We start from the raw sequence: 26,229 nt of genomic DNA on the forward strand, positions 1-26,229 counted from the left end.
GGAGACAACAATAGCCCTGTTGTTATTGCCAGAGTCGACACAAAGCAGTTTGTGTCTCCATCTCTAGCCACCATCCCCTTCTTTCCTCCAAGGAAAGCAATCTTTAATGTCACCTTGTGCTCCAGGAGCGATGTGGAGATATTTACAGATCTGAAGCATTTTCCAAGCACTTGAGTCAAAGCTGTCAACAAATCTTTAGTGCCCTTTAAAAATATCCTTTCTGAAGAGATAGCGTGCTCATTTGCACTGGATGTAAGAGAGGTGATACCAAAGGCAGAATTAATTACAGGTTCCATGGTGGAACTCAAATATGTGGCTACTTTTGTACTCATCATGCTGCAGCATAGTTCCCTTGTTTCTCCATGTGTGTTTATTAAAATTAACCCTCAGGACGTTTCTGTTTCCATTGCCTCATACCTTGTGTAGTCATTTCTCCCTATGTAAAGTGGATGTGTGAAATAGTGCCAAACTGGACTGGATGGAAGGGGTTTACACACACCCTGTCACAAGGAAATGGAAAAATCTGGCCATCAAGGCTATGTCTACATAGCAGCGTTATTTTGGAATAGCTGGCATTATTCTAAAATAGCAAAGTCTGTGTCTACATACAAGCAGTTATTTCGACGTAAAGTCGAAATAATGTGGAGCTGGAGGACTGCTGGAGGAGTAAGGGAAGTCAGGGGAAGAGTGTTCTATCTCAAAATAACTGCCGTGCAGGCAGTGCCAAAAGTTGAAATAAACTATTTTGACTTAAGCTATGCAATTAGTTTTTTGCAATTAGCTAATTGCATAGCTCAAGTTGCGTAGCTTATTTCCAGGAGACATACCTGGGTGGTCGACAAATGCCTTTGATGTCGATCCCCGTGCGTCCAGACTACCGCGCTGAGCCGACAAACAGCTGATCGGCTCAGTGCGGCAGCCATGTAAATTTAAATGAAGCAGCGATTATTTAAATCACCACTTCATTTTCCTATGCCTGGTAGCCTAATCTACATGGCTCTGGCGACAGAGGCATGTAGTCTAGACGTACCCTCTCTTCTTTGCTCCTCAGCCAATTTTTAACCTGGGCTATGGTGATTTTATTTCTCTGATTACTATTTAGCCAGTATCTCGACAAGAGGGGATGTGACACTGCACTGGGATCCTGTGTGTCCATTTCAATTATTTACAGAACTAGTTAACATTTGTGGCTACGTTGGTTGGATTGAGAAATGGCAATGGGATAGTAGGGCAGAAGATGACCATTCGCGGCTCCTAAGGAGAGATTTCTCTCTATGATACCGTGTTGCACAATTGGTGCATTGTGAGGCTTGTCTGCAGCAGAGAGGCCAATTCTTATCCCTGGGCATAGGCTGCACATGTGGGCTGGCCTCGACAGGAATTAGGAGATCCTGTTGCTCCCTCAAAACCAGCCTAAATGAAGAAGCAACTGCTGCCGACTCATCAGGGTTGCAGCAACCCCCGTGTCTGCAGGGCAGAGGAAAATGGCTTACAGCAGGGGGTCTCAAACTCAAACCCCGGGCCCCACACTTTTGGGAGCTTGGCAGTGGCCACTCCGACCATTCTGTGGTCGGGACTGTCCACCATACTTAGGTTAGCCCATGAGGCCCTGGGTGGGCTGGGACTGGCAGTGGAAGTCGGGTCCCCCCCAGCACTCACCATGGCGACAGGAGCCTCAGGGAAGCAGAGCGATGCAGCAGCCTCTGTTCTGCTCCACTGCCATCTCTCAGGCCAGCCCAGTCACTCCACTTCACCATGGCTCCTGTCGCCACAGTGAATGCGGGTGGGCCCGACCCCTGCTGCTACCTTGCAGCAGGCCCCTTGGTAATCGCTGTGTCCAACGGGGAGGGGGCTTGAGGTAGGAGGGGCAATAGCGGAGGGAAGAGGTTGGAACAGGGGCTGGAAGAGGCATGGGAGGGGGGAAGAGTAGGAGCTAGGCTTGGGAGAGGGGTACAGACACCCACATCCTGCCGAGTGGTTAGGGACTCATATTCCAGCAGCCACACACATACCAGATTGTGCAACTGCTTGGGCTGTAGATGACCTGTGGTCCATGAATTTGAGACCCCTGTTTTATAGCATTGCTCCAGCATTCCACTCCCTATGGAGCTGAACAGAAGGAATCCTTCCACTTGTACCTCTTCCTGCCAGTCTCCCCCTTCATATTCCAGTGCGGTCGGGGCTCATGAATTCTATTAGTGAAGTACACTTGTGGTACCTTACCGTTGCTCCTGCATGTGGAGTGAATTCTCGGGGGGGGGGGGGGGGGGGGGGATTTTGTCCCGGAAACTAGATGCCAGAAAAGGCAGTTTGATGATTTTCTCCATTCCTCTGACTGAGTCCATTTAGCCAAAACCTTTGTCTGTGCAAAAATTCCTCCTTTGCTTTTATTTGGATCAACTGGGCTTTTTTTTTTAGTTTCACTGTATTGCATTAACCCTCAGAGTACGTCTAGACTACAGGGTTTTGTCGACACATATTGTCGACAAAGCTTCTGTCGACAAAGAGCGTCTACACTACATTCAGTTCTGTCGACAAAGCAAGCTGCTTTGTCAACATAGCAGTGTAGATGCAAGGACAGTTTACATGCAATAACACTTTCTGTCGACAGAACTCTGTCTACAAAAGGCGTTATGCCTCGTAAAATGAGGTTTACCAGCGTCGACAAAACTGCTGAGTTCTGTCGACATTATGTCGACAGAACTCAGCGGTAGTGTAGACGCAGGTATAGTTTTGTCGACAAAAGTCCACTTTTGTCGACAAAACTCTGTAGTCTAGACACACCCTCAGAGCCCAGACTCCAGCGCAAACTCGAACATGCACCCTGCAATTGTGAGGCGTGCAGCCCATGTTAGACAAACTGGACCAGCAGCAGCTGGGCCCACAGGTCTTTGATTGCTGTGTAGATATATCCTAAGTCACTAGACAGCTCCAGCTTGCGCTTTGGCAAAATTATTCCAGACCTAAGGCTCTGTGTGTCCCCTGAATGGTAAATCATCATCTTCTTGTTCACCCTTAGCTCCTATGGGATCATGGGCCATCAATAATTTCTTTCCAAGCCTCTCTGTCTTGTGCCACCTTTTCTAATTCTCTCCAGCTTTTGCCCATTTTCCTCACATTCACATCCAGGTCTCTTCTCCAGCTATTCTTTGGCCTTCCTCTTGTCCTTGATGGTAATTCATGCTATCTTGTCAATCTCTTTTCAGGGCCTTAAGGGTAGCACGGGCCCTCCAGGTGCCAACGGACGCAAAGGAGAAAAGGTGAGCTGGAGAAAGTGCCCAAGGAGCATCCAGACTCATTCCATTTTGAATAAACATGTCTAGAAATTACAGTGCTGCTGGTTAATCTCCTTGGTCTCAAATGCATCTACCCAGTTGATGAATGGCAGCGAATTGATAGATTGGGCCCTGAAACCTGAGTTTGCTCTCTCACTAAGACAGATCCTGAGTAACCCCACTGAAGTACACAGAGTTAACTCTACTTCAAAGTGTGATGTAAATGCTTGTGCTCATGGAAGCCAAAGTAACATTCTAATTGATCTCAGCTAGAGCAGGATCTGATCCTAAATAAAACTGGAGCCAAGCCCATGTATGTATTCCTGGGATTTCTTGGAAATGTTGACAGTAATGACAGACAATGCATCCTGTCACTAATGCTGCCCCAAATATACATATCCACCCCCCACTCAAAACCTCCTCCAGCAACTGAGACTTAACCAAGAAACCAGAAATTCCATGAAAGACTTCATAGGTCTGTCAGGGAGCAATTAATGAATGGAAGGACATTGTAGAGAAATGAAATGATATCTTTGCATCAGCTTTTTCCTGGTGTGTGTGTGTGTGTGTGTGTGTGTGTGTGTGTGTGTGTGTGTGTGTGTGTGTGTGTGTTTGTGTGTGTGTGTGTGTGTGTGTGTGTGTGTGTGTGTGTGTGTGTTTTCTAAATTCCAGCCCTGCTTACTCTGAGATGTGACAGTCAAGCTGTTTTTTTTCCCATCTAGCAGATAAAAGACCCAACAATAAGGATTCTGTTGGCCAAATTAGGGCTTATGGACCCAATTCATCCCTGTATTACTCCAGTTTTGTGCTGGTACAATTGCACTGAAATCAATAGTCTCACACTGGGGTACAATTGGAATGGTAAATTCCCAGGGGTGAATCAGGCCTTTCATGCCACCTATACAAAACAGGGAAATTGAATTGAATTGTATATGCAAATTGGATTGTATATTCAAATCTCCTCTGCCCGGGAAGTGTGTGGGCGCAGCTGCAGCATGATGCAGACAGACTATAAGGGCAAGAGGCTGCTGTTGAAAAGTAATTTGAAGACTTTTTTCTATTTCATTGCTTGTCTGTCTTTTCCCTTTCCATGCAGGGTGAAGCGGGTCTCCCAGGACTGCCGGGCTCTGCAGTAAGACATTGCTTTAGCATTAACACAAGCTGTGAACTTGTCAGAAAGCAGGGGTGGGCTAGGAGGATTTTGTACATGAAGGGATGGGTATCGTATGGGATTTCCAAATGGACAAGAAGCTGAAGCCTATGAAGATTCCTGAGAGCAAGAGTTCCTGGCTTCTAGGATCCCAGTAAGGAGGTCAACTGCAGTATTTGGTAGACCTGGAATTATGAAGAAGTAGGATATGTGGAGAGCTGAAAGGAGGGTCTGAAATACCCAGGTGTAAGGGATGTGTGGCAGTAATAAACCAATTTCAAAGAAGTGGGCCTGGTGGGTCCCCACCTCTATATTTATCTGCACCTCGGCAGGCATTGAGTGATCACAGCTCTCATTAGCTGGATCACCATTCGTAGCTAATGGGAGCAGTGGGAAGCGGTGTCTCCGTCTGCGCTGCTTCCCACTGCTCCCATTGGCCATGACCGGGAGTTGCAATTGCCAATACCTGCAGAGGCGTAGGTAAATGTTCTAGGGACTATCCCTGGTGGTCCACTGTGTCTTTATTGCCTGCCCCTGACCTAAAGGGTTCTTACAAAGAGGGATTAAAAATATTCTCCTTAACCTGTGATGCTAGGACAAGAAGCAATGGGCAGTTTAGATTGGACAGTAGGAAAAAATTCTTAACTGTCAGGATGGTTAAAGACTGGAATAAATTGCCCAGGGAGGTTGCGGAAACTCCATTAAGAGCAAGTTAGACAAACATTTGTGAGGGATGGTCTAGACAGTGCTTGGTCCTGCCGGGAGTGAAAGAGACTGGACTTCATGACCTCTTGAGGTTCCTTCCAGTTCTATGATTCAAGTTATGCACATGCTGACTTATGTCATTGCAGGATTAGGACTTAATTTAGTATAAAGGGATCTAACTTGCCCATCATCCCTGAATGTGGCCCATTGTTCATATGGTACCAGTGGTGCTTATAATGCTTTACAAGCAGAAAATAAGACAAGATTCAAGGAGCTTTTAATCTCCTTTATGAAGATAACACAGCGAGTAGTACTGTCCTTGTTATTGTATAGCAACACAAAGATGTGAACCATGGCATAGAGAACCAAGAGTTCAAGGTCCGGGCCAGGAATTGCTAGCTACACAGACAGCACAGCACAGTTCGAGGATGTGTGGGGAAAGGAGGCAGTGTTAACGCATGGTTAATGTAAGCAGTGAAAGTTAGAAGGCATCATGAGGGAGGGGCAGCTAGTGAGATTAGATGTGGAAAACAGAGAATTATTATGTGCCTGAAGCTTTCTAGATACACCTTCCTCCAGTGTGCTCTGTTTTACATCTCAGGCATCTTAATTTCAGGTACAAATGGAAGGTCTGAAAGGAGAGCAAGTAAGTAAGAGCTGTTCAATATCTCTCTTGTATTAAATGTAAGAATCAATGTGCAGTCCTGTGGCACCTTAGAGACTAACAGAAGCTCATGATATTTTTGTTACTCTCTAAGGCCATGTCTAACTAGAAAACTATTTTGAAATTACTAAATTCAACTTACTAACTCCCAGTGTAACAAAATCAAAATGCTTCACTATGGGGAAGTATCAAAATTAGTCTGAGGCAGGCTCCATTAATGTGGATGTGCTACGTTGGATTTAAAGCCCCAGGAAGCACTGGGGAATAATTTAAACAAAATACAGGACTATGTAGCACTTTAAAGACTAACAAGATGGTTTATTAGATGATGAGCTTTCGTGGGCCAGACCCACTTCCTCAGATCAAATAGTGGAAGACATTCACCTTCCTCCCCCCCCCCCCACATTCCCCTTCTGTTCTGAAATGTGATTTGTCCTTTTCATATGTGTTCATTTTTTTAATTGTATCCTTTGGTATATATGGTTGTGACTATTTTCTTCCACTATTTGATCTGAGGAAGTGGGTCTGGACCACGAAAGCTCATCATCTAATAAACCATCTTGTTAGTCTTTAAAGTGCTACATAGTCCTGTATTTTGTTTCAGCTACACCAGACTAACACGGCTGCATTTCTATTACTATGGGGAATAATTTGTTTGAATGACTCTGGGGAGTAGTTATTTTGGCAGCACCAAAGCATCTACATTACTGCTATTTTGAAATAACTATGTTGAAATTAGTATTATTCCTTGATGAAAGCAGGAGTACAGATTTCAAAATAAGTGGCCCATTATTTTGAAATAGTGGGCTTGGTAGTGTGGACACTCTGCTTATTAATTCAACCTAACGAAGGGTTATTTTGAAATAAAGCCGTAGTGTAGACCAGGGCTAAGATGCCACAAGACTACTCATTTATAAAGTTACAGACTAACGTAGCAACCCCTCTAAGACTTTGTAAGAAGTAATAGTATTTTTTTAACAATTGAAGGGATGCTACCAGGTAGCTCAGCTGCCCAGATCAGTTTTTGGTTTCAAAGCATGCTGCAAAGTCTAATGTGAGTAGAAATATTTTCATGACATGGAAGAAAAAAAAATCTTGTTTACTAATGGCTGAGAACCAGCAAGTGAAGTTGGCCAGGCTACTTTCATAGTGCTGGGTCAGTCTAACAGAGAACATAAACAGGACAAATGGCAAAGAGTCAGTTACTTTGTCAAGCTCCTTTCTGCTTTTAATAGAGTAAAAGGTGTGAATAGGGATTTAAAACTTGATTAGATTTTAGGGTTGCCAGACGGTTTAACTAAAAATACCGAACACCCCCCTCTCCTCCCAGAAAAAACACCGGGAAAAATTTATTTTGAGAGAGAAAAAAAAAAGTGCAGAGTTTCTTACACCAGTAGGGCCACACACTAGCCCCCAATGCACCCACTCCTCCCCCTGAGCCAGTCCCTCCATCCCAATGCACTCGCTCCTCCCCCTAAGCCAGGCACCGCCCATCCCAGTGCACTCACCCCTCCCCCAGAGCCAGGCATCCCCGGTTCCCAGTGCCGGGAGTGCCCCACCCCAATCAAATCCTCCCCTCCCCCCTGCAGAGCCAAGCACCGGAGGAACAGGATGGCCGGGTAAGGAAATCTTACTTTTAAAGTCGCCGCTTCTGCTACCTGGCCCGGCTGCCTCTGCTCACAGTGTGTAGAGGGAGGCATCACATGGTCAGCTCCCGGGTCTTTGCTCAAAGGATCACGAGGGCCAGAGCAGTGTGCTGTCTGCTCCCACCCCAGCCCAGCACCCCCTTGTGAGGCGCCTGGCAAGTGCCCACTCGTGCCCCCTGTTCGCCATGCCTCTGCCACGCTCCTCAATCCCCTGCCCCCACCAGATGCATCAGGGGAAAATTGTCCCCACCAGGCTTCCATCCGAGAGAAACAGCAAATACCAGACATTTCACATGTCCGGTATTTTCTGGGTTTTTTAACCTGACGGGGGACCCGAATAATGGTCAGTCCAGGTGAAAACTGGACACCTGGCAACCCTATTAGATTTTTGTCTTGATGGTGTCACTGAACACAGACACATAGAGAGTGACAGGAAGCCATTTGGTTTTGTCTCTTACTGCCATTGTGTTTTAAATATATATTTTATACTTTCAGAGCCCTATGCCTGGCTCTGTTAGTGCAAAGGGGCCTCACAAGGCCCTGGAGAATACCCTGGTGCAGGAGACCCATTGCGGGAGCTGACTCTGAAACAACCCCTGTTCACCTCCAACGGCTCTGTTGCATGGGATGTTCTGGGTGGGACCAGGGTACTTCTGTGATGTGGGTGTTCCACAGTGGTCACAACAGCATAGGTGGCTTGGGCATCTCAACACAACTGAGAGCAGCCCTAACTGGGATGAGGGCCTGGGCCAACCCCAGGATTGCGGGAAATACCAGCTGGGCTCTGCACTGGCTCATGAATTAATTAGGGGCCTAAGAGAAAAAGTCATCCATGGGCAAAGGGTCAGTAAGGCCCCGTACAAAGGATCAGCACACACTCCATGCACCACTTACAGCCCACTTATACCTTCAGGCTGTGTCTAGACTGCATCCCTTTTCTATAAAAGGGATGCAAATTAGACACATCGCAATTGCAAATGAAGTGGGGATTTAAATCCCCCCCCGCTTCATTAGCATAAAAATGGCTGCCGCTTTTTTCCATCTCGGAGCTTGGTCGGAAAAAAGCGCCAGTCTAGACACGGATCTTTCGGAAAATAAAGCCTTTTCCAAAAGATCCCTTATTCCTTATTTTAAGAGGGATAAGGGATCTTTCGGAAAAGGCTTTATTTTCCGAAAGATCCGCGTCTAGACTGGCACTTTTTTTCTGGCAAAGCTTCGAGCCGCAAAAAAGCGGCAGCCATTTTTATGCAAATGAAGCAGGGGGGGATTTAAATCCCTTTTACGGAAAAGGGATGCAGTCTAGACATAGCCCCTCAGTATAGGGCTCAAGTGCAAGTCATCATGGTGCATAAACTTTGTACTGGCTGACCTTTGTGCTGGGTGAATGAGCACACAGGGCCTCTGCATTGCATCGTTGTGGAAGGAAGGGAGGTTCAAACTATATACATGGCCCTTGTGCTTGGGGTGAATTTCACACCACACCCATATAGAAGGGCTGTTCAAGGAGACCTGGCATGTGTACAAGCGAGTGCCCTTGAATCCATTCTCTCAAAGGGGAAATCAGTTTCTTGAACACTGATGTTGGGTTTCTTTTATTTATTTTCCTAGGGGGCGCCAGGCCCACGAGGCCCTCCTGGAGTTCCGGGGACGCCGGTAAGTAGTTTCTTTTCCTGCAATATTGGGTCATGCAGGCTGAAATTCTCTCTAGCACTGTTGGAGACCCGCCCAAAACCCTGGGCGCTACTCAGGAGAGTAGCGTGTGTGGTGCACGCAACCTTATGTCTTCTGCATTAGCAAGAGGAATTCACCCTTTGAGGATGAGCCGCTCAAAGCCATGTGCCACTTGATCCCTGAAGGTGCTGTACAGCTCTTGGGCTGGCTCTCTGCATAGGGTGAGCTTCACTCACAAGGTTCCTCTCGCAAGGTGTTGACTGCCCTCAACACCTACTGATTTTCCAGGAAGCTGTTGGCACTTAGCACCTCTCAGCTTAGCTCCCAAACAGGAACCTTCTGTTATCTCCTAGACAACAATGTCATGAATCTCAGATTATGATTGCTACAGATGAGAGTTAAATCATTGCAAAAATCACAAATGATTAATATAGATAGTGGGGGGAGGAACTTGGGAGTGAATTTCATAAATTTTCTTATGAAAATCTAGGCTTCTTAAATTCTCTCCATTGGGCTTCAATTGTAGACTTTTTCCCTCAGCTATATCTTATGATCTAGTTCTACAAGCCAGTACCCATCATACCAGAATTGCTGCTTCATTTTTATACAGTCTGTTCCCACTCCTGAAGCTGTGAACTGTCCTGTCTTGCTGTGACAATTGCATCATGGTTTGGAAAGTTGTCAACATTAGGAAGATGTATCACTAAGTCAGCGAGGCAAATCTGATTTAAAATATATAACTTGGTATGGTTATTGGCTCCCCTTATTAAATCAGCACATTGACTCACCTTTTCTGTGCTATTCTATCCTCTTAAGCATTCACCAGATAACTTGCTTTTCAGATAAAAGGCATCTGGATACCCATGCTCTGTGGCAATCGCTCTGAAATTATTCAACTTGCCTGTGCTCATCAGTATTTTTTTACGTACTACTTTATCTGTAAACGGTTTCTCTTTGAAAGGGTCCAGCTGGTCTGGAAGGCAAGGCAGGAGTTCCTGGTTTACAAGGTCAAAGGGTGAGTTGGCATTTTTATTTCCTAAACTTCTCAGTAGCTCAGCTGGGTGGCTGCTTTGTTTCAATAGGGTTGGGACACATTACTCGGTTTACACAGGTTTTGTAGTGATTTAGTTATTTCAATTAAGGATGTCATTTCTCTATCCAAAAAGTTAAATCAGTAAAGTTTGGATGCAGTTATAACAATACAAAGCTGCCTCAGACTGGTGTAGCATATTCCCCAATGGCTATCAAGATAGAAGGCCTCTCTGTATGAATAAAACTTCACCTACACTAGGGGAGTACTAATTAATCAGTGCTGGTCTACACGTGGCTGGTCATTATTTTCATGTTGCCTGTGATCTAAGATGCAGTTACAATATTATTTTGCATTTTTTTGTTCTCATGCATCCATCCTTCTCTCATGCATCTGCTTTGTTTTGTGCTGAGTCTGTTACCCTCCCTCATACTGGGTCATGTCTAGACTAGGAAATTATTTTGAAATTAAGAACATAAGAATGGCCACACTGGACCAAATGTCCATCTAGCCCAATATCCTGTCTGCCGACAGTGGCCAATACCAAATGTTCCAGAGGGAGAGAATACAAAAGTTAATCATCATGTGATCCCTCTCCTGTTATCCATTTCTGTCAGCCGACGGTCAGGGCAGTGTGTGTGTGTATGTTTCCGAGAAAAGGTTTAACGTCCGTGCCTTTACTGCTAGGACCTGGGTCCCATCGCAGAGGGTGGCCTGCAGGCCAACAGACGCCCCGTTATATAGGAAGAGCTTATTACACCTTAGATTTTAGCTGCTAGAACACAGGGGTTCCTTCGCAGAGGGCAGCCTTGGGGAAAGGCTGAAAGGTGCCCCAGTGGATTGTGCCACCTGGGTGTGACACAAATCCAAACGCCCAAGCTCTCCCTATATTTGTCCCTTTATGACCGGCTGAAGTTCTTTTAAATTGTGCTTGGTTCTGTTACAGCAACTGAAGGAGTCAGGTTAAAGCTTAAACAGTTACAGGTTTATTTGAAGAAGCTTATAAATCATATGGTTGCAATGGCTATTGTTCTATTTCTTAACTACTAGCAAAATATAGATCTTAAAAATGGTTACAAAGAAGATAAAGATAGAAAAATAGAAATAATGGTACCAAGTAACAGCTTACTCTTTCTATGTGTACACTTAAGACAGAGGACCACATCCAGGTACCATTTTTACCCCCTTCTGTGCCTCTCGACTCCAGCATGTCAGGCCAGGGCCGGTCCCTCAATTCCTAGGAAAGACGAAAATACGAGGTGGGCGTCCCCATAGAACCTCGGGAGGTCAAACACCTAACCCGACCAGCAGGTAGAGGGTAGAATGACACTCAAAGTGAGTGTGTGCTGGGCCCATCTTATATACCCATGGGGTCATGCATTTCTCTTTCTTGTCTGTCATGCCAAATGGGGCTGTCTGTCTTTTGTGAGACCAGTTCTTACAAGGGAGTTGTGAACTTAATTTACACTTGTAAGAAAGATAACTAAATTGGAATTACTGGGGATTCTTTTCTCAGTGGGAAATTCCTCTTCCAGGGACTGTGTGTGTGTTCGAATCAACATAGGTGCCAGCCGGTGGCAGTCTCGCATATCCTGATCTCTCCTCATATCTATGTTTCAGCTTCTCAGGATCAGATGAGCCAGCATAGACTATGCTGATTTTATTGCTCCTTCTCTGTCCTGTATGCTTCAGGGAGGCAAATAAGATGGATGTGATGGAGGCGGGCTGTCTGGCCACAATTTCCAGACCGACAAAGGCTAGGGATACCAATCCTACACATCCTGTCTATTAGCCATTGATAGACCTAACCTCCATGAATCTATCTAGCTCTTTTTCGAAGTCTGTTAAAATCCCAGTCTTCACAACATCCTCTGGCAAGGATTCGACTACATTCAAATTTAGTATAATTACTAAATTCGACTTAACTCCTGATTTAAAAAAAATCAAACCAGCATATCCACACTATGGGGAAGCCTCAAAAGTAGTCTGAGGCAGGCTCCGTTAATGTGGATACACTACCTCAGACTTAGAGCCCCACGGAGCATGGGGGAGTAATTAGTTTGCATTACTCTGGGGAGTAGTTATTTCAAAATAGCTGCACTGGAGCATCCACACTACCATTATTTTGAAATAACTATTTCAGAATTAGCATTAGTCCTGATGTAAAACAGAAGCACAGATTTCGAATTCCATGACCCATTTTTTCAAAATAACAGGTTTGGTAGTGTGAACATTCTGCTTATAAATTCAACCTAAAGGGGGTTATTTTGAAATCATAGAACTATAGACTATGGAATCATGCATCAGAGGGGTAGCCTGTGCACTGAGAATAACTCCCACCGCTAGTCCCTTCAGATTCAGTGCAAGTATTCAGCAGGAACGAGAGTTGAACAATGAGGTTCTCAGTGATCGACAACAAAGCAATAATTGTTCACACTGATAACACTCTGAAAATCAGAGTGATTTTAAGAACAGCAAGGGACTGTTAGAATTGAATGCCCTTTCTGCACTAGCTTGTGGAGTGGAACTAACATGGACAGTAAAATATCCCAGGAAGGAGTAGGCAATGGGCATGCTCCCTTTTGGGTAATGGGGGCTTTGGGGCACATTCAGAATGCTCACTTCCTTTGAATGGAACAGTTCTCCACTGTCCTCAAAGGTGATGTTCAGTCCAACAGGCAGAGAATGGGGAGAAACCTTGAGTTGTCCTACAGATCAAAAAACGGTGACCATGACTTTACCACTATAAGCCTGGTAGGGCAGTAGAGCAAAGGAAGTAAGGAACTAACTGCAGAAAGGTGGATTTCTAGCTGCGTGTTGGAAGTAACTATGTATTGGCATTCCCGATCATTTCTTGTATGTCCATGGCTCACAGTGGTCAAAATAATTCTGGCTTTATTTCTCCCCAGCATGTATCTTTTGAAGGGGCGCTGTTGGATCAAACATGACGAGTATGGGGAAGTTTTGTAAATGAAACCAATAGAAATGAATCCAGGATTTTAATACTCAACTGGAAACTTTAGGGACAAATAGACATTCCCTTGCAGTGTCTGGCTTTGGAAGTGTGACGTAAGAGTACAAGTCAAAACAAAGATTCAGACTTAGTAAACTGGTGATTACATTTACTCCAGTGATGGGTGTGTGTGTGTGTGTGTGTGTGTGTGTGTGTGTGTGTGTGTGTGTAACATCAGAACTTGCAAGAATGGAATTCTTCCCTGAGCCTATTGACTTCATCAGAACAGTGCCCCTGGATAGAGAGCAGGAAGAGCTACCATCTATGCATGTAAATCAGATCTTCCAAGAAATGTAATCAGCGCAGAAGTAATTTTGTCTGAGTAATACTAAATTAATCAAATCTGCTTTGGATCGTTAGCCCCCTGTGCTTAGTTTTATTTCCTGTTGGTCTGTACTAAACTAAAATGCTCCCAAAGTGGTAGCTCATCATTTTCCCACGCTTCACCTAGTGTTTAGTTAGATTCCTCTTGTAGAATTCTCGTCATGTTTGTTGTGACCGAGGCCCCTCGTTTGCACTGTGTAAACATAACAGCAAAGCGGCTAAGGTTGATCCAATCACACAAAAGCTTTGAACTCACTTCCCCTTGTATTAACCCAGTGATGTGAGAAGCATCTTATCAGCCAGCAGAGTCCAAGGTTGAAAGTGAAGTACATGCTTAACCACTTTGCAGATGGTCACTCCAGTCTCTGTGTAGCTGCTGGGTAGCTTGATGAGGCAACCTTGACCTGCACTCATAGCGACTTGGCCATGTCTTTGTACACACTAGAGGTATATTTTTCCTAGACATCTGCCACCTGAGTCAGCAGCAAAGCTGTTTAAAGAACTCTCATTAAAACTACTTGTGATCTAAGAAGAAAGAGACAAGGGAGAGAACATGTCACAGAATCAAACTACATAAAGGACTGACTGAGGAATCATCTCATGGAAATGATGGTACACAGGATGGACCAGGTTAATTCCTTAATTGAAAAGGGCACTTCCTTTAGCTCTCATTTCCTCCAGTGCTTAGGAAACAGTGCCCTTGCGATCTCTTTAGCAAATACTTACGTTGTGCATTATTTATGAAGCAAGATGTTCCACGTTGTCCCTGATTTTAAAGCCTGCTTGGAAACATCACTTCTCTAATCAGATTAATAGACAGTATCCGTTGAGTAAAGGGCTGTGATCTGTCAGTGTCTGTGGCACAATATAAAATGCTTATGATAATGATCAGTTGATGAGCGCTGTCATTAGGGTGCACACTGTATTTGAGAGTTTCCCTAGCTGCTTTGTTGAATTGAATCATGAAACTTTCTAGGGGAGGGAGTTTTGTGAGTTGTTAAGAAACTTAGCTGGACAGACTTTTGTAACGGAAAAAAAAATAGCCATTCAATGAGTCTGTGAATATCTGAGGTATGCAAACCCCTGAACTTGGAATCATTGTGGATAGATCTCTGAAAACATCCACTCAATGTGCAGTGGCAGTGAAAAAAGCAAATAGAGTGTTAGGAGTCACTAAAAAAGGGATAGAGAATAATGCAGAAAATCTCTTATTGTCTGTAAATACAACCATGGTATGCCCACATTTTGAATACTGCGTACAATGGGACCCCAATTACAGCTGGAGCCTCTAATAACATAAATAATAATTATAGAGGAGCAGGGTACAGAGGAGCAGATTACCTGTTGCCGTGGTTTCATTTGTAGATCAATCGCCTCTCTAGCCTACAGTGAGAAGATGGAGGCCAATTCTGAGCAAATAGCAAATGCCACCACATATCCAACAATTTAATTTACAAATGCATCCCAGAACTTGAGGGCTACAGTATAAAAGCTCTCCCTTAGAGTAAACAGTGGCTGATGCTGACGAAAAACACACACTGCTATGAAGCTGGATATAAACCTCAAGCTGGCTGTGAGTTCTATACTTGGGTTTCGCCAATCACGTAAAAAATATAAATGCCTCAGGCATTTACAGATCTAACATGGAATCACAGACAATTCCTTTGGATATCCTGATCTATCATGCCACCCACTCTGTGATAGTTCCTACTTTGCAGTAACAAAACCAACAATATTCAAGTTACTCTCAGCCCCAAAGCACCAGCCACTTACTGCAGAGGTCAGTTACTCATCAAAGACCTCTCATCAGAGGCAATGCTTGTAGTCAGTCCTGTAACAAACTAACTAAAGGTTTATTAACAAGGAAAAAGAGCTATTTGCAAGATGAAAGAAGGTAACATACAGAGAGAAAAGAGTTATGCACGCACAGGCACACACAAATAAGTTACAATCTTAAATTCCAAATCATAATAGAAACTTCTGTCATAAGTAAACCTTATGGGTACCTCTACACTGTAGTGCGTACCTCAAAATAAGCTATGCAATTTGAAGTAGCTTATTTCGAATTTGGTGCTGTCTACACCACACTTATCATATATATATAGTAGCCCAGTGTCTGTGAGTCTGTAACGCTGAAATGCTGGCTGTTCCCTCTGGGTGGCGCTGTTGCCTGAAATGCTGGCTGTTTGCTCTGGGTGGCCCATGCTGAATGGGGAGTACAGGGCCCAAACTGCCTCTTGCTCCACTTGCTACCCCGCGGCAGCCTGGCTGAGCAGCGCAGAACTCAGCTGAGTGCCACGGCTGGAGGGGAAGGGGCTGGAGCGGTGGCGTGCAGTGTGACAACGGCTCCAGGCCCCGCCCCTTGGCCGTGAACATCACCGCCTCGCCCCCCTTCGCCTCCCGCCGTGGCGCTCGGCTGACTTCTGCGCCATTCAGCCGGGCCGCCACGTGGGAGCAAGTGTTGCAAGCGACCGTTTGGGCTCCACGCTCCCCATGCAGCACAGGGAGTGCAAAGCCCAAATGGCTCCATGGTCCCCCGAGTGAGAGGCAGGAGGGGGAGGAGAAGAGAAAGAGAGAGGTAGGAGGCGGAGGAGAGCTGAGAGAGAGAGGGAGGGGGAGGTGGTAGGAGGAGGAGAGAGAGAGTCTCAGGAGAGAGGACCGATGTGGAGGAGAGACCTGAAAATCCAGTCTTATGACAGGCTAATTGGCTAGTCATATATATAAAAGCCCAATGTCTGTGACTCTGTAACGCTGAAATGCTGGCTGTTCCCTCTGGGCGGTGCTGTTGCCTGGAATGCTGGCTGTTCCCTCTGGGCGGCGCTGTTGCCTGAAATGCTGGGTATTTAAATCCCGGGCTTCATTTGCAACTCCGGTTGCTCTCATTTGCCTACCTAGCTCAAACTACCGAGCTAGTGTAGACATACCCAAACCTAGTACCAGTTCTCCCAGCACCTCCTTTGAAGCATCATCTCAAAGGATTCTGTAGAGTACGTGATGTATACAGTCTTTGAATGCCTGAATCGGAGGGGCGGGAGGCCTGCCTGTGGAAAAGAGTGGGAACTCCTGCTTGTAGCTGCAAGAGAGTTTGGGGAGAGGAGAGAAAAGGGGTTGGTCGTTATTGGGCATGAGGACACGAGAGCAGTGTTAGCTGATTGGGGAAAAGGGCAGCGTTGGTATTGCTGCTGTTTGTTGTTCTATTGGACTCTTCCTTGGGGCCGATAGACGGGAGTGTGGGAGAGAGTAGCACACAAGAAGCCCAAGCGCAGGGCCCACCAATGGAGATGGATTTCATAGATTTTTAGGCCATTGTGGTCCCATTGTGATCCCCTGCTCTGACCTCTGGCATGACACTGGCCAGCAAACCCTACTCAGGGATTCCTGCATTGAACTCAACAACATCTGATTGGAATGAGGGTGACGTCAGTGGGGAAGAATCCACCTGGTACGTTGTTTTGGTGGCTCCTGATGGAATTGTAGTCTCTGAGCATTACCGGGGTGCATGTTGCCCCAGGAAGTTTTGGGCAGAGCAAGGTTAAACTCAGAGATGATGGCCTGCCCCCCCACAAGCCCGGGGAGAAAGACCAGCGGGAGGATGGTGGATGTACTGCCTTCCTCCAAGGGATGAAGAAGCAAGAGTGCTCCTTCAACACACCCAGGAGCTTTGGGGGCAATAGGCTCTGTTGAAGTCAGTGGAATTGCACCAGAGATGAATTTGGTCCCTTTCTAAAATCAGTCATCCTGTGTGTGTGTGATTCTGGGGAGTTTGTAAGCCTTTAGTGGCAGGGTATTTTAAAGTCTCTTCTAGGCCCCCATGAAGTGCCAGAGTGGAGAACAGCCTTGACATGGTGGCAGTAGTGGGATGTTCAGAAAAAGGGAATAGCCCTTCTATTTCACACACACATACGCCAGTGATCCCGGAACCCCCAGTTTGGAAACAATTCATGCGAGCTTTCAGTTTAATGGTAATGGTGTCTCTGTGTACCAAAGACTTTTACTGGGCACACATTCATGGATTTCACTAACCTTGTTTCCCAGTGTTTCCTATAAATGAGAGAGAAATTAGCAGCTCCGGAGTGAAGCTGGGGAGAGGATTAGCTAATGTGGCAGAGAAGTTGGTATTTACAAGGGCTTGTCTGACAGCCTCCTTTAGTCACAGGTTGTGAAGGATCATTTAATGGTGTATGGAAATTGCCCAGGATCTCCTCCTACATCTGCTGAAATGCTAAACTGAAGCCTCTCGTCAGTGAATATTTTGATCCACTCTTGGGGCTAGTAAATAATAATTGAAACCTAGGCCAAATAGCACTATTGTGTTTGATTCATCAGCCAGGAATTTCCGACTATCTCTGTGCTACAGGCAGCCACAGTCTAAATTTCTATGCTGACATCCTCATATCCAGACTGCACAGTGGGAACAGCAACTATCTGCCATTCTCATCTGTCCCTCATCTTTGAACTCACTGCAGTTGTCCTAAAAGACATGCAGTTGTGAGCATTTGAATGTACTTTTTTTTTTCTGGAGCGGGGGTGGAATTTAATACCAGAGAAACAGTTTAGAAAAATAAAAGGCTTCTTACTGTTTGCCCATTGATGGAGCTGCTTAAATATTTGCATACGTTGAGCCAGGACAGTCTCTTCTTGCTGGATGTCCCACACAATTTAATCAATTCAGAAAGTGTAGATAGTCTGGATGCACTTCAAAAAAACATGCAGACTTTAGGGTAACCAGACTTTCGCACAAAAGGTTTTGAGGATTATTTATCACTATCTAGAACCCACAGGTCCAATTCTCTTCTCACAAGTAACTCAAGTTACCTCATAGAATCATAGAATTCCTAGAACTGAAAGAGACGTAGAGAGGTCATCAAGTCTAATCCCTTGTCCTCATCCCTGGTAGATGTCTGTCTAACCTGCTCTTAAATATCTCCCAAGATGGAGATTCCACAACCTCCCTAGGCAATTTATTCCAGTGTTTAACCACCCCAAGAGTTAGAAAGTTTTTCCCAATGTCCAACCTATACCTCCTTTGCTGCAGTTTAAACCCATTGCTTCTTGTCCTATCAACAGACATTAAAGAGAATAATTTTCCTCTCTCCTCCTTGTAACATTGAAATGGCAATAGGAAACCAAGAGGCGAATTGAATTAACCCTGAGACAGTAAATCCTATTTAGGAATGAGAGGACAGCTTCCTGCATGCATTTTCAGTATGATCTACTGTATTTTAGTTCAGCTTGTCTACTTCATAGACTCAAGCAAGACTTTGTCAGAGCCAATGGAAAAGATTGGAGCAATTACAATAAATCATCAGTAACAAGGAAATAGAGTTTTGTTTCTTTAGAATAAGTACTTTTTAAATGAATGCCTGGGCCCATAAGTTTGGTACATGGGCACTACGGAATACAAATATTACTAATAAGAATACAATGAGCTCGCCCAGAGTCTGCACTGGAGTATTGGAGGCAAGTATGGATTTACATGAAACATGAGCTATTATAACCACTGAATTAAAAGCATTCTAGAGAAGGAAGAGGCTAAGCTTACATGGTATCTGGCAACAGTCACAGGCAGAATGGTCTAGGCAAAGAGGCCGGGCATAGTTACTGTAGAAAAGAAGACAAATAAGACCGTTTTGGTTGATATTGCCTGTCTAGCAGTCAGAAACATAAAAAAGAGCAAAAATTATTGGAGCACTTGGAGCACTCTCTAGGGGTATTTAATGAATAGCTCAACTATACATTAGAACAGGGATTCTCAAATTTCATTATACCATGACCCCACTCTGATAACAAAAATTAGGAAATAATCCCAAGGAAGGCCAGCCTGAGTCTACCTGAGTGGAAGGTGTGTGAACAATGTCAAAGCTTAAGTCCCACCACCTATGTGGGTGGGCCAAAGCTGACACCCAAGGGCTAAGGCCCAGGGTGGTGGGGTTCAGGCTTTGGCCCTGGACCCCAGCAAGTCTAATGACAGCCCTGGTGACCCCATTCATGACCCACTTTGGTGTCCTGACCCACAGTGTGAGAAGCCAATATGATCAGCGACCTCCAGAAGACAGTCTGCTTTTAGACACTGTGAGAACGTAGTGGAAAGTCATAGGAGAGCAAGTGCATGTGAGCATCTGAAATTCAGGAATGTTGCCAATGGTTTAACAAAACTCCAGACTACTCAAATCCATGGCGCAAGTTCACAATCAGAATTTATTGCTAATTCATGGAGATACATTTTAGGCAATAGCATTTCCCTTTTTACCCATAAAGCTCTTGTTTGTTGTGGAGGTTTGTTGTGAAGGTTTTGTTTTGTTTTGTTTAACAATGAACTATCCCCAAGCTAAAATACTGAGAAATATTTTTGCTAATAACGCCAATATTTTCCTTGCTCATGTTCTTTCATGCAGCAGCTAACCTATCAGAGGAGCTATACAAACACAACTGGTGAAATTTCTTTCATAAAGATTATTGTTCAGAATTTTACTACAGAATTATTTCCCTATAAACTGCAAACCTCAGAATTGGACTCTATCGAGTTCCAGATGTATAATGTATTCTAAGGGATTCTATGTGAATACTATATGCAACCTCTACTACTTGAAACCCGACAGCTAAATTAAACAGACTTTACAGAAGCACATATACCCACCGCTATTGCATCTTCATGTCAGACATTGCAGCAGTATGAAGAGTTCTTTATATCCTGTGTGGTTTTTTACAAATTTATTGTGGTGCTGTGAGTTGTAGTTGTTGGTCTAATATAAAGCAATAATTATTGTTAGAAAGAAAAGGGTACTGAGGGAATATCTGGTTTTGAACCAACTTCTGTTGGTGAGAGACACAGACTTTTGAGCTATATTGATCGTTTATGCAGGGTTCGGTGCTTTTCTCAGATCTGAAGCAGTGCTTTGTGTAGCTGGAAAGCTTGTATAGAAGTTGTTCTAATAGAAGATATTACCTCACCCACCTTGTCTCTGATGCCCTAAGACCAACTCCAGCACCCTGCATACAATAATTATTGGTATCATTTATTACATCAGAGACCCCCAACCAGAATCAGGGCCCATCATGCTAGCAGCATACTAAACACAATGAAGAGGCACTAAGGTTTACAGCTGGGTTCTAACTAGTTTGCCTAGAGGCTGGTAAACTTGACCTGAGGTGTGATATGATGCACACATTGCTTCCGTTGTGTTGCAACATACCACTGCTCAGAGGTACCTTGAATTGTGAGGGCCAATGTTCTGGGCGTTGACAGTAAGAGAAAGCTGCAGGAAGGAGCAGTGTATATGCTCCGGGTGGACTTCTCTAAAGGCAGCTCTTTCCAAGCCATTTTGCTCTGGGCTATAGTAATGCTGTTTCTGTTGAACCCTAACTTTCACTATCAGTTTAGTGCATTAAACTTCCTCCAACACAACTGGTATGAGTAAGCTTGGATTTCCACCCGGACCATTGAGCTAACCTGATAATTACCACAACATTCATCTATATGCTCAACAGACATGGGTCAGATGACAGTTTCAGGCTTTAATCCTTAGAATTCTCAGGCCAGCTGGGTACTCAGCTCCATGCTCTAAATGGGGAGGGAGAGGGTATGACAGGTGAAACCAGATTCTCCTTTTCCTTCCCCTTCCCAGGCCTTCCCCTCTTCCACCAGAAGAGAGCCCTCATGCCCCCACCTCGTTCCCATCTCTCCTGATCATAACTTACTATGGATCAGTTGACTGCCCATTTCTCTGTGGCGTCTTTTATGACTTCCTCATGTGAACCATCTCAACCATGTTCATTCCAGATGGAGGGAGTAATCTGTAACCAACAGCCGAGGGAGAGGGATCATGTCAGGCAGGCAGACCGTGGTAGCAAGGGGGTTTGTGCAAGGAGTTAGGGGCCAAGCTGTAGCACACGTGGAAGGACCCAGTCCCACGCTATTGTACTCCCCAGTGTCCAGAAACCCTCATTCATCTCTGGCCCAGCATCCCCTCTCCGTGGCTCCTACAAACTGGCTAGTTCACAGGCTGGTTCACCCTCAGCACAGGGCGCCATTTAAAACTGGAGCATTTTATTACAATTTTGGTCAGTATTAAACAGAAGCTCCACTGTTGGAGAGTCTTCCAGAAGGTACTGTGGCTTCACCCTGCTGGCCCAGGCTGTAGCTCATGCTAGACCTTAATGGTACAGGCCACAGAAAAATACAGCCAAGGCATGCCATCCAGTTCTTTGCCCCCAAACAGGCCACATGTTTGCTACCATACACCTCCTAATTTATGAGAGCTACATCTATCCCTGAAGCCATAGGCGGTGAGTTAAATGTGCCCATGGTGCTCATGCTCCACCAATATTCTGGAACGTGGGTCTAGCTCCGCCAGCATTTGATCTTCTCTTTTCAGAGGCTACATCTAGACTGCAGAGTTTTTCTGGAATACCTCTGGCATCCCGGAAAAACTCTGCTGCATCCAAGGAACATGTCTGCTCTTCCAATTTTTTTTTTGGAAGAGCAGACTTGGTTTTTTTCGGCATCCCTGTAAACCTTGTTTTACGAGGAAGAAGGGATGTTCCAAAAAAGGATGTTTTCCCAACATTTGGCCAAATGTTGGAAAAGCCTCTTCTGAAAAAAGAAGCGGAAAAACTGTGCAGTCTAGACAGCCTGAGCTGGCCCATCCATAGGATGGACCCGCACAATTGCTTTAGGCCCCATGCTTTGGAGGGCCAAGAGCTACAGGGAGACGTAGGGTCCAGGGTAGCCTAGTGCCAGCAGCAGTGAGTCACCCAGCCCCAGGCTGCTCTGCTCCCAATCCGCTCCTTTGCCCCTGCCCTGCCTCTTTCTGGAAGCGGTTGCTTCCTCTGGGAGCCAGCAGGCTGGGGCCAGGTTGGTTGCTGCAGCCGGCGCCAGGCCCCTGCTAACCCTCCAGACTGCCCTGGACCCCGCGATCCCTTGAAGCACAGGGCTCCCCAAAGTGCAGCGCCCGGGGCAGTCTGTCCTGTGGAGGGGATGGCTCTTCTTGGACGAGATCTGGGCACCACCCACAATTATGCAAACCTGGCATTCATGCCTGGAGCCCAACCCATCTCTGGTTTGCGACAATGGCTGCTCCAGAAGTGCATTTGGCGATTTGCAGTGAACCAGCTGTCCTAAGGCTTAAGCTCCATTAGACAGTGAACTGGAAAATAGTCTTGTGCTACAATATCTGTTCGAATTCTCGCCCGACCAATCCATAGCCCCAGATTTCCCCAGGCATCCCTAATCCTCTTTCCCGAGGGTAAACGCTTCCTTAGCAACCTTGTGCTCTTTGGGCTGCTCTTTGGACCATGGAAATGTCAGCATCTCTCCTTGCAAAGGCAAGCGAAACAAACCGCTCAGGAACGGAAATGTAGGCAAATGAACAAAAAGAGCAATAATGTGATTGATCATCTAGATTAAATCAAGGGCAAAACTGTAATTGCCAGCTGGGTAAATATATTCATTCCCAATCAAACACATATTTTACGGTGTTATTATTCAAGTTGCTGATCAAGGCAAATAACATGTCTCTTGCGTAGTCAAAGGCTACACACTGATCTTCACTTCGCCGAGCCTCGCAATGTGCAGCAGAGCGTAATTGGTGGTTCTGACTGTTGCATTAATAGGCGACGTGACATTTCGCGGAGCTTTCCTCTCGTAGGTATAATTTCTCCCGGTGAGTTTCTTCATTGCCTTTCGAACAGGCTGGTACATCGCAGAGCAGTGCGGCTGTTGCTTTTTTTTGACTCAATTGCAAATGGCCAAATCGTCCCCCCGCAATGGAGAAAACTGTCCTCTTAGCCTTTCTGCCTCTGCATCTCTATGCTGCTTTACAGGAGGTCTCATTCTGCAAGATGCGAAAGGTTCAGCAGCACTGCACAGGAGGGAAAGACAGGCTCCTTTTGCAGCACAAATTAACCTCTTCTGTTATCTGTATGGAAATAGATCATCTCCTATATATTGCTCATTGCAAGGCCAGAATCTGCTTATTCCCCATACCCACCTCTTGACCTAGGCTTGGGGGGGGGGGCAGCGTTTCAGTGGAGGTTTCTTGCATCATTGGGTCTGTGGAGGAGTGGATTCTTAGGGAGTGTACAGCAGTATGTCCAGCAGCCTATAAGCTTTGAAATCCGCCTCTCTTCAGATGACCAGCATGTGGTCAATGTACCACTAAAGACTTATCTGAGCATGAAAGTGAGATGTAGGGGGTACATTGGATTAGCACAGTGGTGAATTAGGGGATGGCTTCACTGCAGCTGGGTGGGAGTAATTACATAAGAACGGCCGTACTGGGTCAGACCAAAGGTCCATCTAGCCCAGTAGCCTGTCTGCCGACAGTGGCCAACACCAGGTGCCCCAGAGAGGATGGACCGAAGACAATGATCAGCAATTTGTCTCCTGCCATCCTTCTCCAGCCTCTGACAAACAGAAGCCAGGGACACCATTTTATCCCCTGGCTAATAGCCTTTTATGGACCTAACCTCCATGAAATTAACTACCTTCTCTTTAAACTCTATTATAGTCCTAGCCTTTACAGCCTCCTCTGGCAAGGAGTTCCACAGGCTGACTACACGCTGTGTTAAGAAGAACTTTCTTTTATTAGTTCTAAACCTGCTACCTATTAATTTCATTTCGTGTCCTCTAGTTCTATTATGGGAACTAATAAATAACTTTTCTTTTTCCGCACCACACCACTCATGATTTTATAGACCTCTATCATATCCCCCCTCGGTCTTCTGTTTTCTAAACTGAAGAGTCCCAGTCGCTTTAACCTCTCCTCATATGGGATCCGTTCCAAACCCTTAATCATTTTAGTTTCCCTTTTCTGAACCCTTTCAAAGGACAAAATATCTTTTTTGAGGTGAGGAGACCACATCTGTACACAGTATTCAAGATGTGGGCGTACCATAGTTTTATACAGGGGCAGTAAGATATTCTGGGTCTTATTTTCTATCCCTTTCTTAATAATTCCTAGCATCCTATTTGCCTTTTTGACCGCTGTTGCACACTGTGTGGAAGTTTTCAGGGAATTATCTACGATAACTCCAAAATCTCTTTCCTGATTTGTCATAGCCAAATTAGCCCCCATCATACTGTACATATAGTTGGGGTTATTTTTCCCGATGTGCATTACTTTACACTTATCCACATTAAATTTTATTTGCTATTTTGTTGCCCAGTCACTCAGTTTGGTGAGATCTTTTTGGAGTCCCTCACAGTCTGCTTCTGTCTTGACTATCCTAAACAGTTTGATATCATCCGCAAACTTTACCATCTCACTGCTTACCCCTTTCTGCAGATCATTTATGAATAAGTTGAAAAGGATTGGTTCCTGGACTGACCCTTGGGGGACCCCACTAGTTACCCCTCTCCATTCTGAAAATTTACCATTTATTCCTACCCTTTGTTTCCTGTCTTTTAACCAGTTCTCAATCCAAGAAAGGACCTTCCGTCTTATCCCATGGCCATGTAATTTACACAAGAGCCTTTGTGAGGGACCTTGTCAAAGGCTTTCTGAAAATCTAAGTATACTATATCTACTATCAGAGGGGTAGTCATGTTAGTCTGAATCTGCAAAAGCGGCGAGGAGTCCTGTGGCACCTTATGGACTAACTGAAGTGTAGGAGCATAAGCTTTCGTGGGCAAAGACCCACTTCGTCAGATGCATGCATCTGAGGAAGTGGGTCTTTGCCCACGAAAGCTTATGCTCCTACACTTCAGTTAGTCCATAAGGTGCCACAGGACTCCTTGCCGCTTTTACTATATCTACTGGATCCCTCTTGTCTGCATGTTTGTTAACCCCTTCGAAGAACTCTAATAGATTAGTAAGACATGATTTCCCTTTACAGAAACCATGTTGACTTTTGTCCAACAAATTATGTTCTTCTACATGCCTCACAATTTTATTCTTTACTTGTTTCGACAAATTTGCCCAGTACTGAAGTTAGACTTACCCGTCTGTAATAGCCAGGATCACCTCTAGAGCCCTTTTTAAATGTTAGTGTCATGTTGGCTACCTTCCAGTCATTAGGTACGGAAGCCGATTTAAAGGATAGGTTACAAACCACAGATAATAGTTCAGCAATTTCCCATTTGAGTTCTTTTCGATGAATGCCATCCGGTCCCGGAGATTTGTTAACATTAAGTTTTTCTATTTGTTCCAAAACCTCCGCTAATGACATTTCAGTCTAGGACAGTTCCTCAGATTCATCACCCACAAAGAATGGTGCAGATTTGGGAATCTCCCTACTGTCCTCAGCCGTGAAGACTGAAGCAAAGAAATCCTTTAGTTTATCCGCAATGGCTTTATCATTCTTGATTGCTCCTTTTAAATCTCGATCGTCTAGGGGACCCACAGGTTTTTTAGCAGGCTTCCTGCTTCTAATGTACTTAAAAAACATTTTGTTATTTCTTTTTGAGTTTTTTGGCTAGCTGTTCCTCAAAATCTGTTTTTTGCTTTTCTCATTACATTTTTACACTTGTTTTGACAGTGTTTATGTTCCTTTCTCTTTATCTCACTGGGATTGGACTTCCACTTCTTAAAAAATGCCTTTTTGTCCCTTACTACTTCTTTTTCATGGTAGTTGAGCCACGGTGGCTCTTTTTTAGGTCTCTTGCTATGTTTTTTAATTTGGAGTATACATTTAAGTTGGGCCTCTATTATGGTGTCTTTAAAAAGTTTCCATGCAGCTTGCAGGGATTTGGCTCTAGTCACTGTGCCTTTTAATTTCTGTTTAACTAACCTCCTCATTTTTGTGTAATTCC

General features: G+C 44.9%; 1 protein-coding gene across 1 annotated transcript in view; it reads left to right on the forward strand.

The window, feature by feature from the left end:
- Nucleotides 1–26,229, forward strand: part of COL22A1 (collagen type XXII alpha 1 chain) — a 316,194-nt gene that overhangs the window by 175,661 nt on the left and 114,304 nt on the right. The window contains exons 19-23 of the mRNA XM_075920074.2: nt 3,207–3,260; nt 4,372–4,407; nt 5,747–5,776; nt 9,049–9,093; nt 10,073–10,126. Coding sequence (XP_075776189.2) covers nt 3,207–3,260; nt 4,372–4,407; nt 5,747–5,776; nt 9,049–9,093; nt 10,073–10,126 — 219 coding nt within the window. The remainder of the gene's footprint in view (nt 1–3,206; nt 3,261–4,371; nt 4,408–5,746; nt 5,777–9,048; nt 9,094–10,072; nt 10,127–26,229) is intronic.

This window comes from Pelodiscus sinensis, chromosome 2 (genome assembly GCF_052426305.1).
Source record: "Pelodiscus sinensis isolate ZL-2025 chromosome 2, ASM5242630v1, whole genome shotgun sequence".
In the NCBI taxonomy this organism is placed as follows: domain Eukaryota; kingdom Metazoa; phylum Chordata; order Testudines; family Trionychidae; genus Pelodiscus; species Pelodiscus sinensis.